At 39.5% G+C, this 14,682-nt stretch overlaps 1 protein-coding gene across 1 annotated transcript in view; it reads right to left on the bottom strand.

The window, feature by feature from the left end:
- Positions 1-3,706: 3,706 nt before the first annotated feature.
- The window catches only part of sez6b (seizure related 6 homolog b), a 141,585-nt gene continuing 130,609 nt past the window's right edge, over positions 3,707-14,682 (bottom strand). The window contains exons 11-17 of the mRNA XM_023428484.2: positions 13,985-14,179; positions 13,224-13,415; positions 11,334-11,528; positions 8,104-8,139; positions 7,775-7,883; positions 6,153-6,252; positions 3,707-4,437 (exon numbers count right to left, since the gene is read on the bottom strand). Of these exons, the coding sequence (XP_023284252.1) occupies positions 4,408-4,437; positions 6,153-6,252; positions 7,775-7,883; positions 8,104-8,139; positions 11,334-11,528; positions 13,224-13,415; positions 13,985-14,179 (857 nt within the window). The 3' untranslated portion in view covers positions 3,707-4,407. The remainder of the gene's footprint in view (positions 4,438-6,152; positions 6,253-7,774; positions 7,884-8,103; positions 8,140-11,333; positions 11,529-13,223; positions 13,416-13,984; positions 14,180-14,682) is intronic.

The following is a 14,682-nucleotide window of genomic DNA, read 5'->3' as shown; positions in this document are numbered from 1 at the left end:
AGATAAGATCCAGATGTGGGAATATCATCTGACAATCATGCTGTATATGGGCCAGATTTGGGCCGTGGAACCGGGCGTTTACTGAGCCAGAAGAAAACAAGCGTGGCCCAAGTATGGGCCCAGGGGCTGGCACAAGATCGGTCCTAGTAACAGTTCTGTGTATAGTCGACTATACATACATTTTTTAAGAAATTGGGACAAATATAATAAATTGTTAAGATGACATTTTGAGTTTTCCTACTAATCAGAATACAAACATCCAAATTCCTGGTATGCTGCATCACCGTGACAGCAACACCGTTCCATATAATCCAGGAGACTAAGATAAAGGTCAAAATTTTAATGCCAGGTTGCTTGAAGTGATCCTTCAGCCACATCCCTGCCTCAGAGATGATGGGTAATACCTAGCCCTTGCCAGCAGATGGAGGCAGTGCTCTGTTATAGTATGTTTGTTCAGTTTGTTGAATTTAAAAGTGGACATTAGATGTTCATAAGTTCTATGTTAATACAAATTTCTTAGAAATGTTCATGTCAGCAGACCTTGTGCATGTAGACACTAATGTCAATTCAAGTGTTATTGAGATGCAAAGGAACCCAGTGAATTTTATATTATACATATCAGCTTTTTACCAAAAATAATATATTCAGATGTAAGCCATTTGTAATCTCCAACATTATGATTAACTGGAATTTAATTAACTTTAATTATACATTTTCTTAGTATCTAATAGATGTTTATTTTCTTTTTCTCCCTCATTTTTTATGATTTAAATCTTATGTTGAGCTGAGGTTTTTACATAAGCCCTAGCTAGATTTCTTACCTCACCTACACATCCACTTCATTACAAAATTATATACCGAGTATTTATTTGCATTGTGTGTGTGCGTGCTTGCTTGTTGTTTAGAAAATCAAAATTGTTTATGGATGTACATGTGCTTCTCTTGCAAACATTTTCTTCAGCAATGGCAGGAAACTAAGATGTCATGAAATTCTAAAAGCATTTCTGTGCATGTGACACTTTGGTGGACACCTAAATGTAATGAAATGAGATTCGTGTGTTTAAGTTGATTTGCAACAACCTGTACAGCTGTACAATTTTTTGTGGCACTATCTCTTTTTTTAAACTTGTAAAACATCTCCTCATCCAGCGCTCCCAACACTCAGATTTCTAGGGTAATTCATGTTAAAAAAACTCGAGTCATAATAACAGGAGTTGTGTTGTTCTGCAGGTTTGCACAGCCTCTAGTCTCACACTTCCACTTTAGTGAGCCTGCTCAGAGATACTGCTGCCTTGGCAGATATAATACATCATGTTGAACAGCAGATGCATTGCCGTTTTCTTCATGTCATGACTTCATTACATAGCTAATTATCACATTTAATGGGACTATTTTCACTCCTTCATTACCACACACTGTTACTGGAAGCACAGACGAGGCCCAACGAAACTTAATGCAGTGGAAGGCAGAGATCACTTCACATTCAATTCTAACAAAATGGAATTGCTTTTAGTGCGACTGCAGTTATTGCAGTGTTGTAAAGAAAAGTGCGAGTATAGTGATGGCTTACTTTAATTAAATTCACAGGATGTTTCTGCTGACTTATCAAGTCTGTGACATCTTGGCCAAACCTAAAGAGGTACAGCCAGTTGTTCCGTCTGACTCTCAGAAACACAGGTGCATCTTCAGTTTGTTTTTTTTCTTTAAAGGCCTTGAAATGTAAAATCACACCAGTGAAAATGATTTCGCAGTTTTGTACTTTTGCTTTTAAAACTAAAGATAGAAAGATAACCACAGAGATAGTCACAATATTCACACAATACAAACTTTTAACATACGAGGCAGACAACACTCTGCTTTTGGGTGAGTCACAAAGATTCAAAAGTGTTACACAAGTTTTGAAAACAGGTTTTGACCCTCTAAAAGGGGACGTGCCATTAGATTTGACTTGTGAACTGAGAAGGTTTGGTGAGTTCAGGTGTTCAGAATCAGCCAAAACAATAACAGAAGGTTCGGTAGAAAATAAACCAAATCAGGGGTTTCCTCTTGTTCTGTACCAAGAAATCTGCTGCTGTTCACTCAGATCTGCTTTTAATGTCTGACTGAATGTTTGTACCCTGCTCTTCTCTTTACACACTATAACTACTATACTAATATAAATAAAAAGTTATTATTATAGAGGTGTGCCTGTGTTCTGAAAACAATTTCAATCAAGAACACTGAATTTGACATATTCATTAAAAGTTCTGTCAGTTTCAACTGTGTCTAATAAATGTAATTTCCGATAATTAATTTATTCAATACATCACTTTCATGTCATTAGTTGTGTATGAGCATAAAAAGTTGGAATTTCTGAAATACTAATAGCCTCACACACTCAGACAGACACAAACCATTTCAGTCAGCCACAATGCAAACAAGAAGCAAATAACACTGTCAAACTATCCATTTTTTTCTGAACAATATGTTTTATTGAAGATGTTTGTGAAGTTGCTTCATCAGTACTTTATGTACATTGAATCAAAAATAGGTTAATTATTATCATTGTCATCACACCAGCTTGCATGGATACATACTGTATTCTCATAGGACAATATATACTGTATGTTTGAACGACAGTAATGGTCTAAATTTAGACATAATCTCCAGACAGGCAATGGCAACATGGACAACAGCTTACCTCGGTGTGCAGTTTCCTTTCGCTTCACAGAAAGTTTAATGGATGGGATGTCACTCAAAATGATATGGTGATACACCAAGTAGAAATCAAAATGTCTTTATCTTTAACGCTGCATGTTACATACAGTATGAACGCATGAAATCAGTGAAACCTTAACGATCCCCATTAGAGTTGGATGTTGCTTATGGGGCAAAAATGTATTGATAATATGATATATAATCTTAACTTACAGGTTGACACTATTGTTTAAAGAAATGTTCCAACATTCTGGGAAATATGCTCTTCTGTTTTCTTTCTGAGGGTGAAATGGGATGACTGTGTGTGAAGGGCCGGTTTCACAAAGATATTTCAGGCTGGTCTATAGTGTTGGTCCAGTTTTCCAATTTTGCTCATGTATCAGTCTAATGCAAGTAAGACCGTTTCACAAAAACAAAGACTAATTTCAAGCCAAAAAAATTAGACACCTTAGCCCTTGGCAAACTCAGGCCCAAGACGTGTTACCATGGTAATAATCAATGACACCTGTGCTGAGCAGTATCCCCTAACAACAAAAAACAGGGACATTGTTATGGAGAGAGCAATGAGAAGGGACAAGTACAATGTCCTTGTAGCTGTTGAACTTTTCTTAAAGACAAACATTCTCTGCTGGAGTTTTTTTTTTACTTACTCAATTTACCCAGAATTCATCGTACCACAGTCCGGCTTAAGGCAGAACTAAACTGCTTTGTGCCAAAGATTAAATTAGAAGTGTATCTGAAGTCTGACTATTTGTTATATCTAAGACATAGTTGAAGTCTATCATTGTGAAACCGGCCGCTGGTGTCAGGACAAGGTTAGCCTAGCTTAGCAGGGGGAAACAGCTAGCCTAGCTCTGTTCAAAGTGTCTACCAACACCTCTAATGGTGAAGACCCACTGGATTTAGGAATACAGGAATCCCAGAAACTACAATGATCTTCTTCTCTCTGCTTCATCAGGTAGAGGATAAACTTCCTGTTCCACCACTGAACTACTTTTTCTTTGTCATATTTTCGGGAAAAAACTACGAGGCATCTAATTTTGTTCTCATTTGCATGGAGCTACACAATATTGGAACTCGGGACTCAAGCTCTCTATTTAACACACACACGAGAATGATAATAATCTTCTCATTTCACTCTCAGAAAGAAAACTTTTTCCCTCAATGGCCTTTTATTTAAGGCACATTCTGATTCCTTATATTTTTAGGTAACCTCTGATAAAAGCAAATGCTGTTGTTTTTCTGTGACATGTAATCATAAGATCTTACTCTTAATTAGACATACCTTAAATTCATAAGCACTGTTCTTTAAATGATGGCAGAAGACATTTAGTGTATAATGTACATAACACAACGTAACATCTGTGGTTATATGCACTTAATGGCACTAGCTTCGCATTGATTCCTTCTGCTCTCTGAGACGATACTTTGCGCTGAAAGTCCTCAGGATGCAAGCACGGGATTAAAAACTGTACAAACTGCTGCTGCTGGACTTTTACTGTTGAAGAGCTAGAAAAATAATCCAGTGGCCCAGCCTTTCCAGGGGTGGTGAGGTGTCCTCTGTTGGGTAAATAAAGGGAGGCTCATATTCAGTGTACAGAGAACAGGGTGGAGGCGTCAAAGGAGTCACCAAAGGCGTGAGTCTGGCGGACGTTGAAAAGGCCAGCGGGCGTCTTATCTGTCCATACTGAAACACGCACACCGACGTCTTCAGATCGAAACCTCATATTCTCTTGTTTCCTATGAAGAGAACCAACACATCACATTTTGTAAACGTTGGTAAACCCGCTAACAAAAGCCAATTGACCCCTTTTCCACTGTCAGTTGAGTTTGCCTTTCTGTTTAGACTGAGGACACACACGACTGCAAGGAGCGATGTCATCACATGCACTTACAGAGCACGCGCACACACACACACATACACTTACACATGCACACACACTGAGCCTCCGTGTGAGACGCTTCAATTGGTGATTATATGTTTTTAAAACTTATTTCGGGGCTGCAGCTTCACTCTTTCATCCCACAGTGCAGTGCAGTCGTGATGCATGAATTAAACAGCACCGTGCTGGACAGATGGCAGGTCTGTCTGCAGGGTCTGTGTGCTCAGTAGGAAAATTAGCGGGTTCTCCTGGGTGTCGTGTTTATATCAATGCCGATCGCAGCCGTAGCCGATAAATACCCGCCTCTACTGCAGAGTCATTTGACCCGGGTGTGAATGCCCATTGATCCCTTTTCCAAAGCCAGATGTTAGTGGGTCTCAGCAGGTTTTTTGACCAGTGGAAAAGGGGCTACAGAGTCACGGAGTAAAAAAGTCACATGGTCACAGAGACAGGCCATAATGTGTTATAGTGAATGTTACTCAAACAGTTTTCATAGTAATGAAGGAATGTGGCTCACTTGTGTGTTTTTAATAGTTTTTGGACAACAGTGGCACAGAGGAATAATATACATCAGACTTTATGGGATTTACTGAAAATACAAGACAAATATTCTGTTATATATTCTAAATATTCGAATATTTGACTTTTTATGTGCTTTAAATCTGTGTTTTTATTATGCTGCTACTGTGTTTTTGACAATAAAGATCTATTCTATTCTCATGTCTCTGCAGCTGAGACGAGCAGCTTAAGGACAGGACTAACTTACCTCATTGTTCTTCAGGTTTGACGCGTGGAAGAAGAAGAAGAAGAAAAGAAGTAACTCAACACAAAAAAAGACTTTTATCAGTGAGGATGATGTTGTACCTTATAAATGATTATACGCAATACAGTCCAACGGGGCTAATTAATATATAGAACCTGATGTTGGTAGATACAAAGTAAATAAAAAAAACTAATTGGTTTTAATTTACAAATGTAAAGCCTGTGGATTAATTTATGTCAATTTGTTGAGATTTTTTCTGGACCTGATCTGATAGCAGGTTTCAAAAAGGCAAAGCAAATTTATATGTTTATCACATTATCATACACAGAGGTCATTCAGTGTGCTTAACAGAAATAAAAGAAGGATAAAAAATAGAAGTAAAAAGCATAATAAAAAACAGTATAAAAACAGATTATAAAATAGATAATATCTAATTAAAGTGCAAGATTAAAAGATTAAATGGAGGCCGAGGAGAAACAGTGGAGCAGTTTTAAGCTTCTTTTTAAAGCCAGTTTTGGCCAGATTTGATCCTCATGGGGAGCTGGTTCCAGCAGTGGCTGAAAGCCATTTCACCTTGTTCAGTTCTTAAAACGTCAGCTTCATCAGGACCGGGTCCTGATTTATCACCTGGTCTAAATCTAGTTCTACCACTTCCGGTATTTCAGTTTTGTCCTCACATGTTGCCTATTCCTGTCCCTGCTGCTCCTTAATAATGCAGCAGACACGAGACCCTGCAGCAAGCTCAGTCAAAACGTCCCATCATACAAACGTATAGCAGCTGTTTCACAGTCTAATGTTTGTCGACTCACCGTTGTCTCATAAATGGAGCTGTCAAATGTAGAGTCTCCGGAGATGTTTTCATATGGTAAGCTGGAGGACAGGGAGAGCTGTAGTGACTTCCTCTGAACCCTGAGCACCGACAGACAGAGAACACACTCGTGACAAATGTAGGTTTTTACAACACTATGTAGGAAGGATTTACAATGGCAACATTTGTTGATTTGAACTTTAAAATCTTCCTAATGTCACTGAGTGACAGTCTGTTCTTGTTGTGTAACACTTTTTGCTGTCGTGTGCTGAAAATCCTTGATCCCAATCCTGTCACAGCTATTTTTAAAATGCTTTTTGGCTAAATATAGTTGCATTTGCCTCTTTCTTTGAGTTAATCCCTGTCAGATAGAAGCTGTCTCTCATCTCTCTTCAGGAAAATGTGGTGTCTAATTATTGAATACTTCAAAAGTCCTGTTACATCACAAAACTGTTTACTTTTCTCACCCTTTAACCTCTACACCTGCTTTAATCAGTCAGTTTTTGTCTGAAGTCTGAATTCTATTTGATAAAACTCTTTTTTTAATTACAGTGTCAACTTTCTTTTGCAGTTCATATCCAGTTTGTGGCAGTCCAGCCCATCCAGCTTCAGCAGTGCTAATAAGGAGCGGTGTAGGCTAGCTGTGATGGAGGTGTTGTTGATCTGGATGGTGTATGGTGAAGGGTCAGACCTCATTAGTGTTAGAAGTGACATTTCAGTACTAGAAAAACCTGCATGTTTTGACAGCGTATCAGAAGAAACAGCAGAACAAGGGCCATAATGGAACTTGGCTACAATACCACTGCAATGTCAAGAGTCTTGAGGCTGCATTCATTCATTTCTTTTTGACAACTTGGGGGCAAATGTCCCCTGCAACATGTCCTCTCTTGAAGTTGCTTTGGCTAACATGTTAGCATTCACCATGGCACACACAGAGCAACATTAGCATTGATTTAGAGTTGTAGGTATTGAATATCTTCATTAACTAAATGCTCCACTGTGTTCACCAGCTAATTGCTAATGTTTGTTTACCGCTGCAGGCACCATCCAGCGTTTTTATGTTTTTTGGTTTTTTTTTTTAAAGATAGTCCAGTGGTAGCATTTGTATTTTTAATAAATTTACAAACATTTGAAAAAAAAAATGTTTTCACTTTGTCATTATGGGTTATTGTGTGTTGATTCATAGGGAAATATGGCAGTTTTATTCATTTACCAATTAAATCTACAACATAAAAAAGTCTGAAACAAGTGATGGGGTCTGAATACTTTCTGAAGCTATTTTCCATTGCTATTTTTTTTTTTTTAATTTTCTATTCATTTGTAGCTTTTTCAAAATAATTTCAGAGTTTTTTGTTTCTTCATTACCCAAGGTTATTTTTCAATCTCACAAGCGGAATCCTTTTGTAAACCATTAATGTATTATATATTTTATTGTTTTGCTTCTTGTGCAAGTAAGGAATAAATAACTGTATTACAAAGGGAACAATAAAATAGTTTCCAATATTGGACAGTCCTCACTGGATCTGAAATTGATGAAGTCCTTATTTATTATATTGAGTCCCTGAAGTCACATTTATTCATATAAAAATGTGAAGATTTTTTTTCCATCTTCACTGGACCTACTTTGAGAAGTAGAGGTAGATCCCAATCATGAGGATGAGGAGGAGGATGACAGGGATGAAGACAGCAAATGCCACTTGGGCCCCCTCCAGTCTGGTGTCTGCAGTCGCCACTGTTGGAGAAAGAAACGCTCTTTTATTCAAAACAACCTTCCACTGTTTGTGCTCATGTTGTTTCAACTCATTAAAAACAGACTAGTTCATTTTAAATGGGCAAAATAAATTAAGGTTATTTAATTGCTGAAAACTAGACATGTAACACAGGAAACATTGTTTTAATATATTTAATGCAGACTGAAGACGTGTAGGTAGTAACTTCTTGTCAAAACTTACCATCCAATCTGTGCTCGTCGTTCCCTGCAGGGTGGGCTGGGGAGAAGACACCAGAAAGGACATGGTAAACATAAAAAGAGCTTGTTTGAAAACATAAACGAAATGAACTTATTCTGTCGTCAGATCTGACCTGAGAGACACAGGTGAACCACAACGTGACAGTAATATGCAACTCTGATTTGTAGGAGTTCAAGGTTTCTTCAGTCAGCTGATTGAATATGGAGGAAAAGATTTTTCATTATATTTTGTAGAGAAATTATTATCATGCAAAGAATTATTTAGTTTGAGCAAACAAAAATCTTTGTTCAGCTGATTCATTTATGCAGCTGCTAACACACAAGTGAAAACTGATAATAAATAGTATTGGGTAGATGCCTATTTTTATGAACTTTTATTAAATTTGTAAATTGACAACTAAGTTAATTGACAGCTGAGTTGCGCAACCAAGGAATAATTATTATTATGAATGTAGTTTAATATGGAAAGTTAAATGTGACTATGTTAAAAAGTACAAACGATTTAATTATAATTCCTATTACCCCCTGGGATATTAGGATTCTCGGATTCTGATTGGTTAGAAAGTGTGGATTAACTTTTAGTAACCTGACATTTTCATGATGTAAATGTCTGTTTGCTGTTCTAGACTGCATGCCTCAGCCTCAGGTAATTAGCCTGGAGCTGCAGGGTCACTGTGTAACCAACAGAAAAAATATGACAAATAGCTTCTCAAGTGAGAACCATGCGCATCTAATTTTACATGTGTATCTTTATTTTGCATGAATCTGTAGACAAAGACAAAACAGACTTTAAATAGAGGATGTAAATAACATTAGTGAGGGTGGAGCTGTTGGCCAGTCAGAGCTGCACAGGAAAGGAGAGAAGAACAGTGAGGAAATGAAAAGAAAAAACCTGCACATGTGGTGAAGTCACAGTTGAGTGTGAGTGGAGGAGAGAGAGGCGGACGGTGAAACATTACATGACAGAGACCACTAGTTAACGTTATCTGTGCTGGACAGACAGTTTTGATAATATTGTGTATCACTATTCTCTGACACTGACAGTTTTAAAACTCGTCAGGATTAATGTTAGAAAACTTCTGGCCCGAACCTTGCAAACTTCTTCCTGTTTAGCCGGGTGTTGCCAAGCAACTGAGGCTCAGGAACTTTATGTTGATTATTATCGGACAGCTAGATCAACATTAATTATATGAGTAAATTAACAACTGATATTTTTAGTTGGACCTTAAGAGGCATTTTCTACATAAAGAATAATAGCTGAGAAATTCTATCCATCCATTACAATCATGGAGAGTGCACTTTGTTGGGTATTATGCCTCACTTAACCACCCGATAGCAAGACTTTAAAAATAGATTAGCACTCTATCTAATAAAAACATATCTTAGATTTAGTTTTATTTCATTTAAAAGGCACAGTTGAAGCAATTTTAAAGGGATTACTATACATAAATTATTATTATCATTTATTTAATCATGAACTTAGCTAGCTGCCTATCAAGTTTAAGTTACCACCCCCACTGCAGTAATACTACTATCAAGCTGATTGGAGGCAAAACAGCCAATCAGAAGCTGCCTCCTCCCTTATTGTGCACTTATGTGGATATAAGAAACAAGTACATAAATTTATTGTGGATCAAATTTGCATGACTATAATTTCTTCACAAAACACAATTAAAATCGTTGCATAACATATTTTTTCATGCTCACAGTTTCCCATCACGTGGTGTCAGTTCACCTGCAGCTGTGAAAACCTCCGAGAAATCTCTGCTAACAGCTCAGGTAGCTCCTCTGGTCTGACTGTTGTATAAATGTGTCCCTGCAGCTCTCTGTCTCCTGCAGGTGCTTTGACCGGGCTGCAGACTTAAACTAAAGGCCACTCTTGTGTTATTTCAGCCCCTAGACTGGAACAACCTTCTTCAAAGTGACAGCAACAACACCACATTGCAAAGTCATAAAAAAAAAAAACCTGCACAAACACTTTTCCTCTCCAGCCTTTCACTGTGATTGATGTGTTGTTCCTACTTTCCTGAAACAGGCTCGCTCTTTGTTCAGCTTGTTTTTTGTTTTCTTAAATTGTCTTTCAATCTATGAAGGTCTCCTCATGAAAGCATTAAATAATGGAGAAGGTTAAAGGGGTCTTGTGACTCATTGTGATTCATAGTTAATTAATTTTTAATTTGTTAATTTGATCTTTCCTGCACAAAGGTTATACAAGTATAACAAGCGTTACAGTGACACAAAACCAGAAATTAGGAGCTCAAACTGTAATACAAGCACCCTTAAGTGAGGTGGGCGGGGCTTGGCTGAGAGTGGTGACTGCTTTGTTGTGACATCACAAAGTTCCAGAAGTCCTGACGGCTGGTTTTAAGGCTCAGTTTCTGAATACAGGCTGTGTGCATTTCTCTGTGGACTGAGGCTTTGATACTTTCACAGTATTAATATAGAAGCTAGAGCTGATCTATAATCACACTACACATGGACACAGACCTTTACACTGGATGGAGCTTTAACTGTGAATATTAAAATGTAAAAGACATAGGTAGCTCTTGCCAAAAAGTAGTTAAAACATCAAAGCGCAAGAAAATATGAGCAATAAATCCTTTCTGATTATTGCAAAAATTACAAAGATTGGCAAAGTCCACACATTTCGCTTGACACCAGATCAGAAAACTACATAATGTAGAATCTATGCTGTGCTGCCACAGCTCAGGAGACATGGAGGCTGCCAGAAGGAAAACTAGTCTCACTGCTGTCTTCAGTGTGTGGTCAGGGGCCACTGCAGCAGTGAATAGTGGCGGCTCTGAGAGCGGGGCCCTCTATAAAAAAAATGAAATAAAATAAATGGTCTGTTGTATAGAGTTGACAACAAGTGCACTGCTGTGCATCAACAGCCTGAGAGCTACTTCCAGCCCAGGGGGACGAAGACACCGCCGACACTGACATGATGAAACGTTTTTGAATGCAGTAAAAAAGATCTTTTCTTCTTGCTTCCCCTGACACTTTTATTTCATCATGTGATGAGGGCTTTCACCAAACACCACTGAACCAATTCAATGACGTAGCTGTATCAGCCAGTACCATGAGATGTAACCAGCTGTTTGTATTTATTGATAAACTCAATCAGGGGGATTTCTTTACTTTAGATGACGTGTTTCAAGAAGCAGATTTTTAGGGACCCTTTGGCACTGTGTATATCAGGCTGTAGTTCCTTACCTTTGCAGACAGGTGGCAGCCCACTCCACTGGGATGGGTGTCCTGGGACACAGTGGAGAACAGGCTCCCCCAGCAGCTGGTGGCCAGTCATGCAGGAGTAGTGGAGGGTGTCTCCTGGCTGGAAGTGGAGCTGGTTGGAGCTGGGGATCCCATAGTTGGGGGTTCCTGGGTGACTGCAGGGCTCAAAGGTGTCAGCTGGGGGGGGTAAAGGATGCCATGAAGTTTGGTATGAATATTAATGATCTTTCCATCTTTAGAATAGCATCACAATTAAGAATTAACATTTAACATTTCGACTTCTAATGGGCAGAGCACATGAGCTCTTCAGAGGAGCGTGGGCTTTCACAGGGAGAACCTTTGTCATTACATTTAATTGTGAGCGTCAGAAAAAAAAGCAAAAGTAAGTAGAGGGAAGGAAACTTGAATAGGGAATGAAAATACATCTGTGATCTTTCACATCATGACACATTTTTCTCCTGAAGCTGAAAGGAATTCTGGCAAGGGCAGTTTCCCTGTCTTTGTCATAATAAATTCCTTCCTTTTGCTCGTGATCTCCATCTCATACATAACTATGACCCGGCTCGTCTCCTCCAAAGGAATTTCGGTTGTCCGGTTGAATTAATTATATTAAGTCAGTTCCACCGTGCAGTTCATCTCCGCCTAGAAAGTAGGTGAGGCCGAGTGTAAGACATTCATGCAAATGAGATTAATGGCCTCGACGGGGGAATTATATTTTAATCACCCTGACGCAGTTCGAGCTCGCCAGCTTTGTCAGAGACAAGTGGCAGGAGGTCAAGACAGATGGTGGATGTTGGTGATTACATTCAAATCAATCACAATTGCTAATTAAAAAAATATGGAAGCCCTAACAGATAAGTCAGAAACATGTCTTGTTAAATTATAAGAGTTTATATATGCATGAAGATTTAGACAAAATAATAAGAAATGTACCTTTTCACACAGTGTTATAAATAGCTACATATAACTATTAAACATATTTCATTCTTGTCACTTTGGAAACTCTATAAAACACCAATTTAGGTCATCATGGGACACGGAAACTCGTAATTCAAAACCAGGCTAATTAACTTCTTTTAATGGTAGTGGCTCTTAAAGAGAAGAGAAACTGTGTGATACATTAAAACCTGAACCAGAACAAAAGTCTGAAGCTCCAGAGGCGACAGCGCAAGGTGTTGGGGAAAGGATTGATCTACGGGCTCAAATAAGAAAAAACATTTCAAAGCCTGTGGTTGTATAAAATTTGTGCTTCAGTTACATGAACACGCTGAGAAGAAGAACTACTTTTCTGAACATCTGAGCGCAGGTTCAAAGCATTGTCTAAATCTGTTTGTGAAAGTCAACAACACTGTGAAACTCAACAGGTTACAGATGCAAGTTCTGGCTGTAAAAACTGATCTTGGTAAACCTTTAAGCCGACGGAGCCCCGAAGTGCCAAAAGATAATCTTTTTTCTTTTCTTTTTTTTTAAATCTCTTGAACGCAGCACATTATCTTGTAGTAGTCAGATGTGCACAACAGCAGTTTTTTCTCTGCATCACTGCACTCCCATTTTTCCTAAAATGTATGCACACTTTCTTTCAGACTTTGTAATGTTTTTTTTTTCTGTGTGAATTAAATGGTGCACACTTCCAGTCACTCCTAGAGCCAGTTATGGTGTTGTACCTAGTTTTACACATGAAACACAATAGAAATAACTGTAAAGAAAGAAAAGAGACAGTGTGAGACATCATTTCTAAACCCTGCCTACTACTTAAACCACTAATAGACGATACGACACACTTTGTTTGAGGCATACAGAAACATTTGAAGTCTTGCAGTGTCTCTTTCATTTAAACGCAGCCTTGAGAAACACTTTAACTCTGCTACGTACGGAGGCATCTCGGCAGCTTCTGGTTCCACTTGGGGCCCGAGGATCCTCGGTTGAAGCAGGTGAGCAGGCTGTTTCCGGACAGAGTGAAGCCTTTGTTGCAGACGTATTGGATGGTTGAGCCCACGGTGAAATGGGGACCCGACAGAACCCGCCTGCTGTGATCCACCTTCCCTGGGTCGGCACAAGACACGACTGGACGGACAGAGGAGGGACGAAGGTTGGTTAGGGTCACCTCACATTTTCTAGTCTTCCATTGTAGAGACATTACTTTATCTTTACATCAGCTGACTGAACGCTTCATGCTCATGTTTACTTACTCAGCCAACAAGTGGAACCAAAGGGATTAGAGGCTTTCAGATGTAGCAGTGGGGAACAAACAAGTTCAGCATTATGAGGGTACAATCCAGAAACTAAAACTAGCTGGAAGCCTTAGTTCAAGAGGAGCAGTAAACCAGAAGCATATTCACATACTGACTGACAGCTGTGAGCTCCCACCCCCGACTGTGGCCTTCTCTGATTGGTTAGAAGGACGAGGCTCGCTCAGAAGTTTACTGACCTGGGGTGGCGAAGGGAAATACTGTAGGCTATGTAGGGGTGTAAACAACTGCAGGAGCTAGCGTGACTAGCAGGCTAACAACGGCAGACAGTAACCTCCGTCTCTGCCTTTACACCACCACAGCCCAACAGCATCTCTGCCTCTCTGCTGCTTGTTTTATTTCACTGTGCAAATGTTAAACCCCCCCGAGTGTTTGTGTACTCGCCTCTTTCACAGCTCGGTAGGTCACCGCTCCAGGTGAGGTCCCACTGGCACATGAGCAGCTCTGCACCCACCACCTGGTAACCCGGGTAACACTGGTAGGTCACCACGGTGCCCTGAACCAGCTCGGGGTGGGACGTACTCTTCCATCCATTAGAGATCTCTGGAAGCTCGGGGCAGGTGTCGTTACGAGCTACCTCTGCAGGAGGGGGGGGGGGGGGGGGGCAGGAAATCATTAGGAAGTTAATGTAAGGTTTGAGTTATATGAGCTTTTAAAGACTGATGACAGAATTCCTCTTGTTTCTTAGACAGCTGATTTTAGCCTCATAAGCATCCTTGTCCGATCATCACATAACTTCTCTGTATTCTGTCTGAGGTCGTGTCATGTTTCGCTCCTTAGTTCGTAGACATGACCCGTTGTACATCACTGGAATTTGCGCCTGACTTTCCTGACACTTTCCTCGAAGCTCTTCCTCGTCCAGACGACTGTAACCCACCGGGGACGTTATCTTTGCTCAGCCCAGGCACACAGCAGCAGGTTTGGGTTTTGTGTTTACAAGTCTAATTTGGACAAACACAGCAAAGTAATTGCGCTTGAGCTTGACTCTCCAACACCAGAGCCACAGCGCGGCCTTGTGTTTACATTCCACCAATGAGATTCATGGGGAGATAGTAATAAAAGCTTCCCCTGCCGTTATCCCT

The sequence above is a fragment of the Seriola lalandi genome, unplaced genomic scaffold (assembly GCF_002814215.2).
Source record: "Seriola lalandi dorsalis isolate HSWRI2012SDOR001 ecotype SW California unplaced genomic scaffold, Sedor1 jcf7180002054875, whole genome shotgun sequence".
NCBI classification, from domain to species: domain Eukaryota; kingdom Metazoa; phylum Chordata; class Actinopteri; order Carangiformes; family Carangidae; genus Seriola; species Seriola lalandi.
This window is presented reverse-complemented; position numbering and strand designations above follow the sequence as displayed.